General features: G+C 40.9%; 1 protein-coding gene across 3 annotated transcripts; it reads right to left on the bottom strand.

Annotated features, from left to right (window-relative positions):
- Window positions 1-397: 397 nt before the first annotated feature.
- On the bottom strand, window positions 398-14,008 carry chfr (checkpoint with forkhead and ring finger domains, E3 ubiquitin protein ligase). 3 transcript variants are annotated; one of them, XM_069683724.1, is made up of 18 exons: window positions 13,885-14,008; window positions 12,612-12,732; window positions 11,759-11,858; window positions 11,406-11,515; window positions 11,251-11,310; window positions 10,967-11,164; window positions 9,635-9,706; window positions 8,608-8,773; window positions 8,323-8,477; window positions 7,944-8,106; window positions 7,570-7,760; window positions 7,266-7,382; window positions 7,057-7,140; window positions 5,842-5,912; window positions 5,436-5,523; window positions 5,162-5,269; window positions 4,949-5,021; window positions 398-3,788 (listed from the first exon to the last, which is right to left on the bottom strand). In XM_069683724.1, the coding sequence occupies exons 2-18, from the start codon at window positions 12,715-12,717 to the stop codon at window positions 3,746-3,748; spliced, it is 1,905 nt and encodes a 634-aa protein (XP_069539825.1). In that variant the 5' UTR covers window positions 12,718-12,732; window positions 13,885-14,008; the 3' UTR covers window positions 398-3,745. The 3 variants fall into 3 exon arrangements, with proteins under 3 accessions (XP_069539825.1, XP_069539824.1, XP_069539826.1); XM_069683723.1 differs by having other exon boundaries at window positions 13,890-14,008; XM_069683725.1 differs by having other exon boundaries at window positions 12,612-12,726; window positions 13,890-14,008.
- Window positions 14,009-14,404: the final 396 nt, after the last annotated feature.

The following is a 14,404-nucleotide window of genomic DNA, read 5'->3' as shown; positions in this document are numbered from 1 at the left end:
GATTGAATGTTTAAAGTTAGAATCTCTAAGTTCTCAGCTTTGTTCTCTTTGGCGGCACCTTATGGTGATAAAAGGTAATTGCGGGAGCACACTTCCCAGATATCCAGACAGTGTTGCATGTGTGACGTCCACGGTTGACTCCTGTGGCAACGCTTGATTTTCCTCGCTGACGGTCGCTTTCCTTTTTAGACTGTTTGCTTCATCTGAGAGTCGAATCTGTTTCTTTTTCTTCGGATTTTCACTTATGGTTGAAGTTGTATCTGTAGTCATCCATCTTTTCTTTGTTTGTTCAGCCACAGTAGATTACTGTTTACTTGCAACACTTGCAGAGACCGTGGAGGTCTTTTTAAAAGGTTTTGAAAAAAGAGTCAAGTTTCTTCTGACAGCTATATCAGTCTTTTAATTTGTTAAGAAACAAGCAGAACAGATTCATATGTAAATCTATTTCTTACATTTTCAATTGTAGCATTGCTAATATAACATACAGGTCAACATACAGGGTAAAGAGGCATTTATCAAACTCAAATATATTCTCACAACATCTTAACATGTGCCGAATGCAACTATAGAGATTTAATTAGAGTTGATTATAGTCTAGACTAACTGTTCAAATAGTGCATTGCATACAAAGTTTACAGGCATCAGTAGAGACTCTCATAGAGAGATGTTGTCCTGCTGTGAACGTCACTCTGATGCCGCTCAGTCCCCCGTGTTCCCGGGAGCTGAGATGAGGTAGAATCAAACCTGCCTCTTCCAAACTGCTGAGCAGCCTGGTCCAGACTCTTGCACACAAAGTGAGTAAATATTTGCCTTAGTACACAACGTACGCCCCCACACACACACCAACCCCAAGGAGAATGCAAAGCACTCAACCAAAGCCTCTTTAATACCAATTCCTGATTGGAGCGGCTCGGGACTGTTGTGGGCTTAGGGTGCCCAGATCTCCGGTGGGGAATAATTAAAACTCAGCCACTCTGTCGGGGGATCGACCGGGTATGTGCTGAGGGCCTGAGCCGCTAAGGAATGCCAGTGTGGACCCACCGTGACTCAAGGGATACAAATAAAAAAAATACACACCTAAGCCACCTTACTAACACCACAAATAAACTCAGGAGCTCTGGCAGAGGCCAGGAAAGTGCCCATTCAGAAACCAATCGTGCCCCCAACACCTGCACTTAAAATATGAAGAGCTACATTTCAAAATAAAACACTTTGTCCACATTCACTGTGGCTCATGTTACTAATAATATATGTCAAAAAAAGCACATACTTTTCTAAGATATATATTTTAAAAGTAACATTTTCCTTCCTGGTGATGTTTGGAATGAAGCTCTTCATATGATAAGTCAGATAAAGAGCCAGAGTACTGACATCTCACATGCCGGATAAAAACGGCCCTTCAAGGATGTCCGCTTCTTACCATAACTTTAAAAAGAAGCCTTTCCAGTTGTGTGAGAAAAAGTGTGCAAATATCCTCACGGTTGTACAATATTAACAAATCTAGCAAATTATGCAAAAGACTTTAGTACATAATCTTTCAAAAGAAAAGCAGAAAAACTAAAACTAAGCTGAACATCTCTGGGTGAAATCATACTAAACGTACTTGATGCACACCAGCATCTTTACTCACTAACAACAGTGATCCTACAACAATGGAAAATATCAAACTTCATCCTTGTGTTTCAGTATATAAGGCCCCTGAAACCTCATGTCTGGATGCTGACTAGGCTAAACAAGTCAAATAAAACACACAAAGGCTGATTTGTCACGTTTTTCCAGTTCCAATGCTAGCCGTGCATGTTGGCATGATGGGGACATGCACTTGGGTGATGATAGTCATAACTGAGAGGTCATTAGATTTAACTGTTCAGTGACAGCTTTTATATGTTGACACAGAACTTTTCTAACCACCAACCATGGTTAACCTGCTATTTAAAACAACAACGCAGCAGCTTTGTTTACCTGAGGAACCAGAGAAAATCTAACTAAACCTAAAACACGCAGAGAAACTAAACATCTGAATAAACCTCTCACTTGCAATCTAAGCTATAAAATGTACAATAATTGGTACATAAATGAAAATCTTAAGTACAGAGTGCTGCTGAGCTGTGTTGGCATGTTTCTCTTAAAGGGCCAGTTTGCCGATTTTCAAACTCAGTCCTATCAAGCTATTATGGGGAGCTAATGTTATTATGGCGCTATCTGCTTCTCCAATGGACCCTAGAAAACCTCCACCAGACTACGTAAAAAGCGTCATCTGGCGGAGGCCAGGGAGTTCGCTAAACTACACTTCCTCAATCTAGGATGGCCGCCTCCGATGTCATGTCTCGTTAAAAACCGTCAGGTTTGAAATGTCATCGTATTTCGGATTCTGTACCTGAGCTCTGAGACATTGCCTGCAGCGATCAATGTCCTTGAGAGACGCTGTAGTGAAATACTACTGTTTTCCAGTCAGAGGGAGGGCGCAATGCACACTGGGTGTTGTAGGAATTTAGAATGGGCGAAACCTCAAGCTGTTTGTTCAACTTTCTCCACAGCTATGGTGTAAATTTCAATTATTGCTTCTATCGATTACAGAGAACACCAGCTTTGACTGACAGTGGCTTTTTCCAGGGGCGAAGTGCTCCTTTAAAAGATTCGGTCTGCAAGTGAATCCTACACGAAAACTCAACCTTTCCGTGCCAGTGCCCCTGAAAGCACCATCACTTTCAGCTGATTCCACTCTTACAGGTTTCCTCGATTGCTGTATGCTCTATTTTTTCCTCTTAAGACCATACATGAGTAACTGCATTTCATCACAGCTTAGCTCTTACTAGAAGTCTCTAAGAAAGGGTCCCTTCTACACTTTAATCACCTTTTGAGATGATTATCCTGAGCAAAGCATACAACAGAGGCCCCCCCGTGCCCTCTGACAGCGTTACAACACATTGATCCCCTTCCAAATCCTATACAAATATCACAAGGGATTATTAATCTACCCGAGTACGTATGTGCAGGCTTTGACGTGGCTTCTTGCCCCCGTGTGGGGATTAAGTTAGCCCCTGGCAAAACAAGAAAGGTCCGTCAGAGGTGAGATGTTTACGCTTAAAAATGGTTGGGCCAAAAATATTGCTACTACTGATAGACTCTAATGTTATCATCAACATTATGTTGTAGGAAGCCCTGGATTCTTAACTTTCAAAACACTATTATAATACATTACAAATAGAAAGTCAATATACATCAGGTGTTTTCTGCCTGAATTACAAAGGCTGGAGGAGGAGATAAAATAAAACAAGCTGTGAAAGCAAACAGAAATGACCTCGAGCTGTACAGACTGCCTTACTCGCTCCCCATAGGAGATCATTATTGTCATAAAGGCTGGAGGCAGGAAGCATTTTGAACTAATAACAAATGAATTACTCCAACTGTTGGTGGTCACCTGGTAGACTTGAAGATGAGCCGATGACAAAGTGTATCTAACTCTAAATGAAGGCTGGTGCTAAATGCCCCCACAGGAGAAAACTCTACAAAGCAGCTCAAGCCTTTAGTAAAGATTAATTAAACTTTAATTATGTGCATAGCATTATTTCACACAGCCCTGTGTCCAGGAAGACACTGGTGACTATAGTAAATGGATACTGATTGTAAATTCTGCATTAGTTATTGCATGACATCTGGAAGGCGTTTATCCACAATGGGCATAACAAAAAGTAAGAAGACGATGTCTACGAATCAGTTTGTGGAAACAAACCGCTCTGTTCCTTCAGCTCTTGAAGCGGGTCTGCTCACATATGTGGTTGAATTTCCTGTAATTAAGATAAACACATGAGTTATGTACTGCATGTAAAAAAAACAACAACAAAGAGGTAAGAAGACCTGAGGAAGATGCTTCACGCCAGCTCAACAACACAGGTGATGATCTCCAGTTCCATGTTTATACAATGACTCCCTCTAGTGGTAGAATAAGTGAACTACTTGCAGGAGTTGGCACCCTGGGTCTCACATCTCTGTCATGACTGTACAAAGCAAAGCCAGAACTATTCACGACGTATTTTCATGCTAGGGCCCCACTGAGGCCTCGGTTATAAATCTATTAATGATACTGGCTTGCTTGAAGAATATGTGAGGATCATTGTGTGGCCTTTCAAAATAATTGTTATTAAGTTTATACGAATTAGCTTAAAAGGTGACATATTTTAGCTATGCAATCAATTTTCTATTATTCTAATGAGTTTGTTAATCGCGTTGGTAAAGTTTGTTTCCTTTTGAAAATTGTATAAATATTTGAACTTAACTATTTTTCGGAGCCCCTCCTTTCTCCTGAAACGAACAAGCTGTTTTGCCATTCAAAGGTCAGACCTTAGCCACGATCGGCTGACAGTATTTGGAGTGACCCCACATGGCGGCCGCACTGCACTGTCACTCCAAAGTTGTAGAAAATATGGCTGCTCTAGGATCTGTTATTCGTCCTTATATGTACGAGCCAGAATCGCCAGGAGGTATCAGAATGGTGAGTTGCAATCTTGAAAACAACTTGACTACAAGCTCGTGCAAGAAGGCAGCCTGAGGTGAATGACGGTTGGTCGATTTCATCGAAAGCAAGGTTCTACGTAGAAACCTGCAGCTGTTAATCAAGCTCAAATTAATCTTTGTGCTACAGTACAGTTGCTTATGATTGTTACATGCAGTTGGGACTAGTGCAAAATGTTTAATGGCCTATCACTCAAAAAGTGTTTGCTGTATTGTCCGTGAACAGTACAGAGAAGTTAGACACAGCTGTAAATTCCTTCTCTTTTGTATTACAAATTGACAGATGAAAAAATTAAACATGTTAATTTTAAATCACAAGAAAACAATGAACTATAGTGACACGCGTGTTGGACTGCAAGTTAAAACTTCAGTTCCACCACATGGCCAATAGAGGGCAGGTTTGTTCCTATGGGCCTTTGTAAGTTGAAATACTTACATTGCATGATGTGCTTTCACCTGCGTGCGACAGTTACGTCCCCAGTAACAGTCGGGACGAGATGTGACAGCAGCTGAGGAAACAACATCATAAAGTTATGACATAAATATTAGGGATTAAGGAATGTCTAAGAGTGATTCCCTTTATGTCCGAGTTGTCTAAAAAGCTGAAATGTCTTTAAAAATGGAAAAAGAAAAACAATGTGTGTCTGACCTGGCAGCTCGGATGAAGGGATGTTCTGTCTGTATTTGTAGGCCAGCTCTTTGAATGCTCGCAGGCCGCAGCAGAAGCACAGGATGGCGCCTGCAGAGATGCGACCATCTGACAGACAGAGCAAAGAAAAACAGGATATTACCACTCTTTTACGACAGTGAGGACTTATTTTAGCCACACTGTGTGTAACTCAAAATACTATATTAAACTATAAACCATATTAAAATATTATCCACTACTTAGAAATGCTTTGGGCTTTGATCTGAGGACTCACCTGTCAGATAGTAGTGTCCCTGCTGTAAGCTCTGCAGAGACTCCTTGTGCAGATCTCTCCATGTCTTCCCTCGCGAGGTCAGGTAGTTCTGATGGAGGGACGGACACACAAACATCTTAACACTGCATTTGACAGGAGGTGCACACATGCGTTTCAAGCTCATTACATTCTTAGCATGGGTTTACAGTGGACTGTTTTTGTTTGGCAGTTGACATTTATTTTTGGAGACTTTGGAGGCGGTTTGTTGTCTTAAAGCAGCATTAAGGTAAACAATTTTGGCAGCACTGGGTAAATTTAAATGCTCTACTTGACTGCCCTTTTCAAATAATGAATCCTTATATACAAAAACTAATAATAGACCAAAAAATATGAATCATATCCGACATGAAAGGACAGTCCCTCTTACCTGGAGGATCTCTGATTCATAGTTGTTGTTGTTCAGCACACCGTCCAGGCATTTGTCTGTCAGATTTAAATCTGGAAAAAAGAAAAATTATTTGAACTCAACTTTTTTGCAGCTGACCTCTCGGTTTTTGGAACCTGAAATGTCCATATTGGGACAAGAGGGACGACACGTCATCCAGGATAAAGGTATTGCAATTGGGTAACTGTTACTTGCTAATAAAGCAGGGTATGCTTTAGGGCATACCCTGTGTTAAACAGGCAATCACCCTGTGATTGCCTATTTAACACAGTTAATTAATATTGTACGATGAAGACACATTAAGAGTTAAACAAGATTTGGAAGTAGCAATTGAGATCATAACCTCATTATGAAAGTGTTTTGTGAGGTAATAAATCAAGGGAGAAGTAGGATCTTTTCCTGGTAGACTTAAACACAAATGGAATGCTGTGTTCGAAATGCCAGACTGTACAAGCAGTACGTACTGATTTGGCCAAAATGTAGTATGTAGTATGCAAACAAAAGCCAAATGTGCAGTATGCCAAAAGTACCCGGATGTCATACTGATTCGGTAAAAATCTCCAGTATGCATCAGACCAGTCTACCTCGCCTACGGTATCCCAAAACTGGAAACTGGCGTTGCAAACTGCAAAATAAATTTGAACAGCTCTGTACTACATACTACCGCCGAACACAGTATGCAGTATGCAGTATGTAGCATCTGTTTTCTTTTTGTACCAAGCAGAGTCTACCCCTGTTGGCCATTAGACTGTATATAAGAAGTGGACAAAGCCTCTTGTATTTAAAAGTTAGGCCAATGTGGACGTGCCTTAAACCTGAATAAACTAAAAACATTCTGTGGCAGATAAATGTGTTGCACGAATAAATGTTAATAAAATAAAACTTTGGCCCTGTAAAAATCCACTAAGCTGCACTGTTTAAGTAAATTGATAAGAGTAAGGTTTATCTCAGCTGCAACGTTTCTTACAAAATCATTGTCTCCATTTAGATTGTGGTGTGACCCAGTTTGACATGTAACAGTAGAATAAATGTTTGTTATGCATCATTAGTATTTAAATCTGCTTAGAATACTACATTGTTGAAGACACAGAGTGCTTATAATTTTAGGATGAAAGCAATGAATATTAAAAAATAATTTGGACATTAGCCTAACAGTGAAGATCCTTCTGGGGCTTTTAAGCTGAAAAAGATACATACCACTGAATCGAGCCAGGCAGCCCTGACAGCCAATCCTCTGGCAACCCCAGTACATGTGACAGAAGGGTCTCTGGCAAATCCCACCTGCCAACAGACAGATCAACATGTATACATGGTGCATAACGGAGTACATGCAACAATCAATCCATACATGAATAGCTTTACACGACATTCCAGCGGAGGGAATATCAAGTTCAGGTACCACTCACATCGTTGAGCGACACCCTGTTGGCTGTTCAGCTCTGCCCATCTGTCTGGCATCGGCTGGAAGCAGCAGGTGCAGGTGATATGGAGGCCCTGAGGGGGGCAGCGGTACTCCTGAGGAGCTGCACACAGGACGGGAGCAGAGAGGGTTTTAAAAAGAAGCCCACAAGTTAAAATCTCAAACTCTGAATTTGAAAGGCATTCAGATTCGTTCTAAGGTGAAAGAGCAAACTGTAATTCTTGCTAATTGTTGTATAGAACAAAGATTAGATGGGAAGATGATTAGATATGAGGCGTTGTTACCATCACCTGAGGGGATTTCTGAGGATGTGGAGGGCTGCGCCCCAGTCGACCCCTCCTCAGCCGCTGGTTTGGGTGAAGGAGGTGCCTGTGATGGAGCTGGCAGACCAGGGAGCCAGTAGTTTGAACTTGTAGCAAACAGCACCTGGCTGACGTCCCCCCTGAAGCCTGGACACTGTCTGCACATCACTGGAGGATGACTGGGGACAAAAAACACAGAAAATCATGACACGACATTGATGATTTCCCAAGTTAGGGAATGTTTGCTTTTGTGCATCGTGCATCCAATGATTAAAATGTGAAATTTACAAGACTTTGACTAAAACAAAATCAGTTGGCACATTTCACACTGATTTCCGACAAATAAGAACAAGAATATTTACTAGATGTCTGAGGAGTCGCTGTCATTGTCAGAGAGCTCAAACAGGAAATCCGAGCTGCCCTCCTCGTCTGAGAAAGAGCGCTCGACTTTTGGCTGCAACATGTCCTGAGTTATCTTGTTCCGGCTCTCCATGCTCTTCAGGTCCTCCTCACTGCGACACTTCTCTGTGGTAAGGATAAGGAGACCCAAACAACACAACAAATCAAGTATCTGATGACATTGCATTGAAAAAAAACACCACTGTGATCAGGTCTTCCTGACATCTGACAAGCATTTGACGTTGGCCTTTTTTTCCATCCACTTTGAAATGTTGAACAAGATAAAGTTCAAACGTGTCATGACTAACAGGCGTAATGAAAAGTATCTCCATCTGTGCAAACCTGGATGCTGGATGAGGTAAGCCTCCACCAGGTTGTTGAGGACGTGGTTCTTACGAATCCTCTCCACAGGGCAGCGGCAGGTGGGGCAAAGAGACGAACGCTCCATCCAGCCCGAGTAGCAGGCAGCACAGAAAACATGCATGCAAGGCTGCAAGCTAAAGAGATGAAACTCTGAATAACACTCACACACTATTTACATTTAGTAGATGTGCGGCGTGTGAGCAATGTGCTGCAGAAAACCACAAAGTAAAGTTCAGTCGCCTTAACTGTATCTTTAGACCTCACCTGACACAGTCATGCAGAAGGTCCTGGCAGATAACACACGTCAGGCTCTCCTCCATCTTGTCCGTCTTAGGCCCTTGCACGGCTGGTTTAGACAAGAGACTTCCTGTAGTCGAAGCGACTACTTCCTTACTGGAGGTGTGCGGCAAGCCCACATCATAAACTGGATCTGTAAACATAATAACTGTATATTACACGCAACACAGAGTCACAGCTTTGGTTTGGCTAACAAAACCTTCCAGGCCAGGAAGAAGTCTTTGGTTTAAACTAAGCTCCAAGTAAAGCTCTATTAATATATAAAAGGGGCATTCTTTAATGATGCAAGACCTCTACAAAGTGTGGATGTCTCCACGCGCAATTGTCATTATTGTAAAGCCTTGCAAAAAGGCTGGCCTAGAGGTCCTTAGATCAGATCAGTGATTAGTGATTAACACATTCCCTCTCAGCTTGGGACATCACTGGTCTCATAGCTTCTGAACTGCAGTGCTAATCACAGTGAAGCATGACGTCATGAGTTTAACCACTGAAGAATCAGCTTTAAATCGGCACAACTTCAAAATACAGCAGGCAGATCGTTACTGACTTTTTAAAACCCGTAATTTGCACAACAATTCAGTCCCTCAAGTTGTAAATGATGCCATTACATCCTTAAATGTGAGCAGTGCTTATACAGTCTTTTTCCTGGCTGCAGGGATTTAATGAACTGAAGGAGAAGCTTTTCATACAATATAAAGCATCTGTGGTAAGAATTAAACTGATCATGTAATGCAGACAGACAGGGCACTGACATTTCAGCTTTAACCACAACAAACAGTATATTTGATGCAGATTTAAATGTTTCTACAGTTTGCTCCTCTCCTCTCAGCTCTGCACGGTGACCTTTATGTTTAGCACCAAAATACCACACAGACAGGCAAGCAGGTTTCAAAGGCAGGAAAGCACCTAAAAGGCCGTCTTGAGCTGGTCGATGAGCTACCGCAAGAATAGGGAACCATATCTAATGTGATGAATCAAGGAAAAGAAAACTTACCATCATCAGTTTTCCTCCTTTTGCTTTCCGGCTCCATGTTGTCCGTGTCTTTTGCATCATCTCTAACTTGGCCTGATAAGATGAAGGGACAGAAGACGTGGGTCAAGTTATGTTGCTAATAATACAAACTGCTTGTTTGATCTAAATAGATGATAGCAGAATTTAGTGGGAAAAGTTTACAGACTTATATTGTCATATAAAAATGCAAACAAAATTGCTCTGTGGTTTAAATTATGTCTTCTTTGACCACCAAAATAGCTTAGTTAGAAAATAAATAAATATCAAAGCACGAAACACATGAGAGCAGACAGCGCCGAAAGTAAACACCAACCTGAAGATATTGGAATGAGGCCCGAGTTAAAGTTAGTTAAAAGTTTCCATCTCTGACTGCAATCAAAGAGCCACAACTTTACCTCCCTGTCTGTTGCTCTGACATCCTTTATTAAGCCAACGATCACACAGACATACAGGCTTTTATATAGAGTTCCACGTATTTTAATGCTTATTTTAAATAATCATGGTAAAATACTTCTGGGTTATTTCAGTATAGCCTATACTGTTGATAGTTGTGCATTTAAAAAGGAATCATTTTCCATTGTGGGAAATGTACTTAAACGCTTTCTTGCCAAGCACATTAAGGAAACCCCCGTACGGCTGCTAAATCTGAAACTACAGTTATCACCATGAGGCAAGTTGGGGAAGTCTCTAATGCAAGCAAAACATTTTCCAGAAACTAACCACAAACCTCCCATGATGAGAAACTCAAAGGTGTAGATAATCTGTTGGAAGTCTGGGTACTTTCCACCGACATCAGAATCTGTCAACCCGTACATCACGGACTCCTAATAGATAAACTCTGAGGCACTTTTGCGAGAGGAAAAAGGGAGGATGCGTGCATCTGCACGGACACAGTAATCCGATTGTCTCAGTACCCATCAAGAGGACTAACAAAGAGGGCATACAACCTGCACCAACATCTGTAATGAACTCTGGGTTCACTAAGGACAACTCATTCACTTGAACTTTCACACATCTCTGTGACGCAAGGGAGACAAAAAAGCAGAAGAGACAGTGGGTGAGTGCTAACACCCAATGTAACACCTACACCCTCTGCTCAGAGAATAAACATCAGAGCTCTAGCACTAGTCTTCCTTCTTTCTTCTGCTTCTCTCTTCTTTGTTTCTTCTTCTCTCTCTTCAGCTTACAGGTGGAGTAACCAGAGAATCACTCTGGAGCCAAGGCTCTACCTTCTGCACAGTTAATTTCCTGAAGTTAAAGTCCTTCTTCTCGCCACAACGGGTCCCCCTCCTCTTGTGTTAGCGGAGAACCTACCAGCAGCAGGACAGGCTGTGGTTGCCATGGCACCATGAGTGGTAGGGCTCCCGATACAGAAGTGGGAAGTGGAGGTGGAGGGCTGCGGTTCCTCCTGGGTTGGATCTCGAGGAGCCTTTGTGAGCATTACAGGCTCCACAGAGAGTGACATCTCTGAGGAGGGAAGAGGAGCAGGACTGTGGGCCGACCGCTCCACGTCTGAGGGTCACATACAGGGTGGGGGTCACTAGAGGGTCATAATATAGCCATGCATGAAAAGTGGTTGCATTCAACAAACTACTTACCAAAACTGTGGTGTGAAAATGATTGCTCTTCTTTGATTGAGTGGTAAACATAGGCGATATCTACATGGTGACAAGAGAAGAAGTTATTCGACTTTTATTCTTATAAATTCATAGAAAGATTTTTCTCATGGCTGCTGACAAAATTAATGACTCACTCTGTTCTGGCTCACTTTTCCTGTACACAAAGTAGATGACATCACCGCTCTGCAGAGCGTGAGTTTGCTTCTTGACCAGTTTGGACATGTTGATCACCGTGCCATTGGTGCTGCAGAAAAACAAACATCCATTTTACAGTGAAAAAGGAGTCTTGTGTTTGCATGACAAATCATGTGGAAGTATGCACTTGAACAGCTCTACAAAATACAATAAACACAACTGTTTATTTTAATCAACACTGCCACAGAACATTATCTTTTATTTTAGCTTGGTCCACCAGGAAACACTCCCATGATGCGATTTTGTTCAGCCTTCAGAATTCACTGAAGGTTGGACATTCATCATGCAGTACCTCATGTCCTCGAGCCACGCCAGCCCTGAGCGCTCATCTTGCACAATCTTGCAGTGCTCCCCTGATACCAGTTTGTTTGCTGGAAAGGACAAATAACATCCTGCAAAGACAAGAAAAAACACAACCATAAGAATGGGACTGATAAAGACTACTTTTGAGTTCTTTTATTCCTTTGATGGGAGAGCAAATGGAGTCATATATGTATACGTATCTGTTGAAGAGTATAACGAGTGTTTACATGTAAACCTACTGTATATTTCTTCCTCCACTAAGCATTTCAAAACAGACTCAGCAATTCTGGCAAATATAGCTGGACAATTCAATATGTTGAGCCTATGTTTAAAATAAATACCGTGACAATTCAACCTTGCACTAATAAGATTTACGTTGTCATTAAAAGAATGTTTTAATCACCCAGACACAAGCCAACCAATTAAGGCTAGTCGCTTTGCATTGCAAAAAAAGTAGACCCCAAAAGCTCTCGACAACAAAGCAGACAAGAGGGGGAAATATAGGCCCAACCTTTTTTTTTAAGCAAAACCTATACAAAGAAAAAATCTACTTAATATTCTGCACACATGTTCTCAATGGCGGCCTTTTGTTATCATCACAAGAGGCTGTCTAAGTTTGGTGCACTAAAGAAGTCTTTGTGTTTTCAAGGGGGAGGTTTTTAAGGCTCCAGACACTGACAGCAAGCAATGTCTATGCTACAGACAGGAAGGTCTTTTGTTAACAGGCATCACCACATTCAGAACTTTTTAAAGCACAATAAAAAATGTGAACAAAGTTTTATGAAATAAGATTAAAAGGTGAAGATCTGTCTCTTTTTTTATTCCATAACAAACAAACCTACCTTTTTTTCTGCCAACTGTGCATTCCCTGTTGAAAAGTAGGACAGTCTCACTGGAGTCCACTTTAACTAGCTTTCCCCATGGTCGTCCTCTCCTGTAACCGTCCATCTCCGACTGCTGTTTCTATCAGAAATGATGGTATATTATTTAAAAGGGGCGATCAAAAACTCTTCTCAACGTACCAAATTGGTGTCACGGTTTTCCCCTACTGCTTTTATGGTACTTTCGTTTAACTGTAAGGCACAAAGCAGCAAAGAGAAAGTGAAATGAATTATCAATGTGGCGTCTTGGTGTAATTCTGGGAAATCAAAACCTACTCAGACATTTTATTTGGTCAATAACTATTCGGTTCCAAAACTGTTGCAAAATTGATTTGTCCAAAAAGAAAAACAGCTTACACTGATTTAATTAACATACGAACTCAATGACCTCAGCCAGAACACATCACATCACTTGCTATTCTTTGAGGTGCCAGTTATCAGATAAGATAAGATAGACCTTATTGATACCCCTTTGGCGGAAATTCACTTGTTAAAAACCGTCAAAGTAAAAGGACAAAACGCAAGAGAAAAAGACAATAAAATACAATAATAATATTAATAATAAACATATACACTATTTAAACCCTTCACTTATTGTGGATGGTTAAGTTTTTGTAGAGAAAAAAAATGCACAAAGTCAAAAACACACACGGTGTGCATCATGTTGATATGGTTGTGGATAAGTAAAGTGAAGTATTGTAGAATAAACAATTGAATTTACATAATTCTCAATAATTGTTTTTAAATCCATTACTGTTACATATTTTAAATATGCCGAATCAACACGTAAACTTCATTGATACATAAAATAGTATTAGCAACGTTAGAAAAGACCTTCACTTTAACAAACAAGCAAGTCTACAAAAAAAATGAAACAGTTTCAGATCAAGTTTGGCACGGAGCCCGATAAGGACAGGATCTGCTAACACCTAGCTTCGCTTGGATTTTCTGGGCTTATTTACGGACTTTTTGTGGCAAAAGCTTCATAAGCGTGACGCTTTTTAATCTTTAACTGATATTATTAAGTTTGACAAAATGTTTCATAAAGGACACGATGCTGGCTGTGATCAAACCTCACGTGAACAACAACTTCGTTCAATAATAACACTAAGCTAACGCTGCTGCTAACATTAGCAGACAAACCACTCTGAGTATCCAGAAGACAATCCTGAGCATAAAGCAACATCCAGATATACACGTAACGTTATATATATCTAACATCTGTGTCCCTTACTTTACCGTCAAACGCTTGATTTGATGTCCCGGTGGTTCTTTTTAACACAGTTTCTTCTCCTCATGTTCCAGCTAAACACTAGATGCACTTCCTGCTCAGCCCTGGTTGACATTATATACCGTCATCAGCTGGTGGAGGAGGGGCAGTCTGGGACAGTGCACTCAAACGTACACATAGTGGCTCAGGCGCATGCACTAGTTGCTACCATTGTACAGAGAAGTTTGTCGTGCATGAAACATAACTTTAATTACACCCACCTAACAGAGCCTGCAAAAAAGGGCACACATTTTCAAGAATTTTGTGTACAAGTTAAATTAGTGATACCCTCAGCATGTTATGTAGCCTAATAGCTGCACTTTGATGACACTTGACAAGTAGTTTGAAAACAAAATGTACTTCTACTACACATATCACTATTGCTTGCATTGGGCAAAGTAATGTAACCTCTGAGTTATATTATAGTTAAAATGACTATGAATGAAATAATATTGTAATAATTATTGTATTAATAATAACAATA

The sequence above is a fragment of the Semicossyphus pulcher genome, unplaced genomic scaffold (genome assembly GCF_022749685.1).
Source record: "Semicossyphus pulcher isolate SPU_LCO1_2020_fin unplaced genomic scaffold, fSemPul1.0.p SCAF_6, whole genome shotgun sequence".
Taxonomy (NCBI): Eukaryota; Metazoa; Chordata; class Actinopteri; order Labriformes; family Labridae; genus Semicossyphus; species Semicossyphus pulcher.
The sequence above is the reverse complement of the archived record's forward strand: the minus strand, read 5'-3'. Positions and strand labels throughout refer to the sequence as shown.

Bases quoted from the DNA above. Each gene is read 5' to 3' on its own strand.
- chfr (XM_069683724.1), bottom strand. From the start codon at position 12,717: ATGGACGGTTACAGGAGAGGACGACCATGGGGAAAGCTAGTTAAAGTG. The intron at 11,516-11,758 runs GTACTGCATGAT...GTTTTTCTGCAG, and splicing joins GCGTGGCTCGAGGACATGAG to CACCAATGGCACGGTGATCA. The intron at 5,913-7,056 runs GTATGTATCTTT...TCTTTTTTCCAG, and splicing joins CTGCCTGGCTCGATTCAGTG to ATTTAAATCTGACAGACAAA.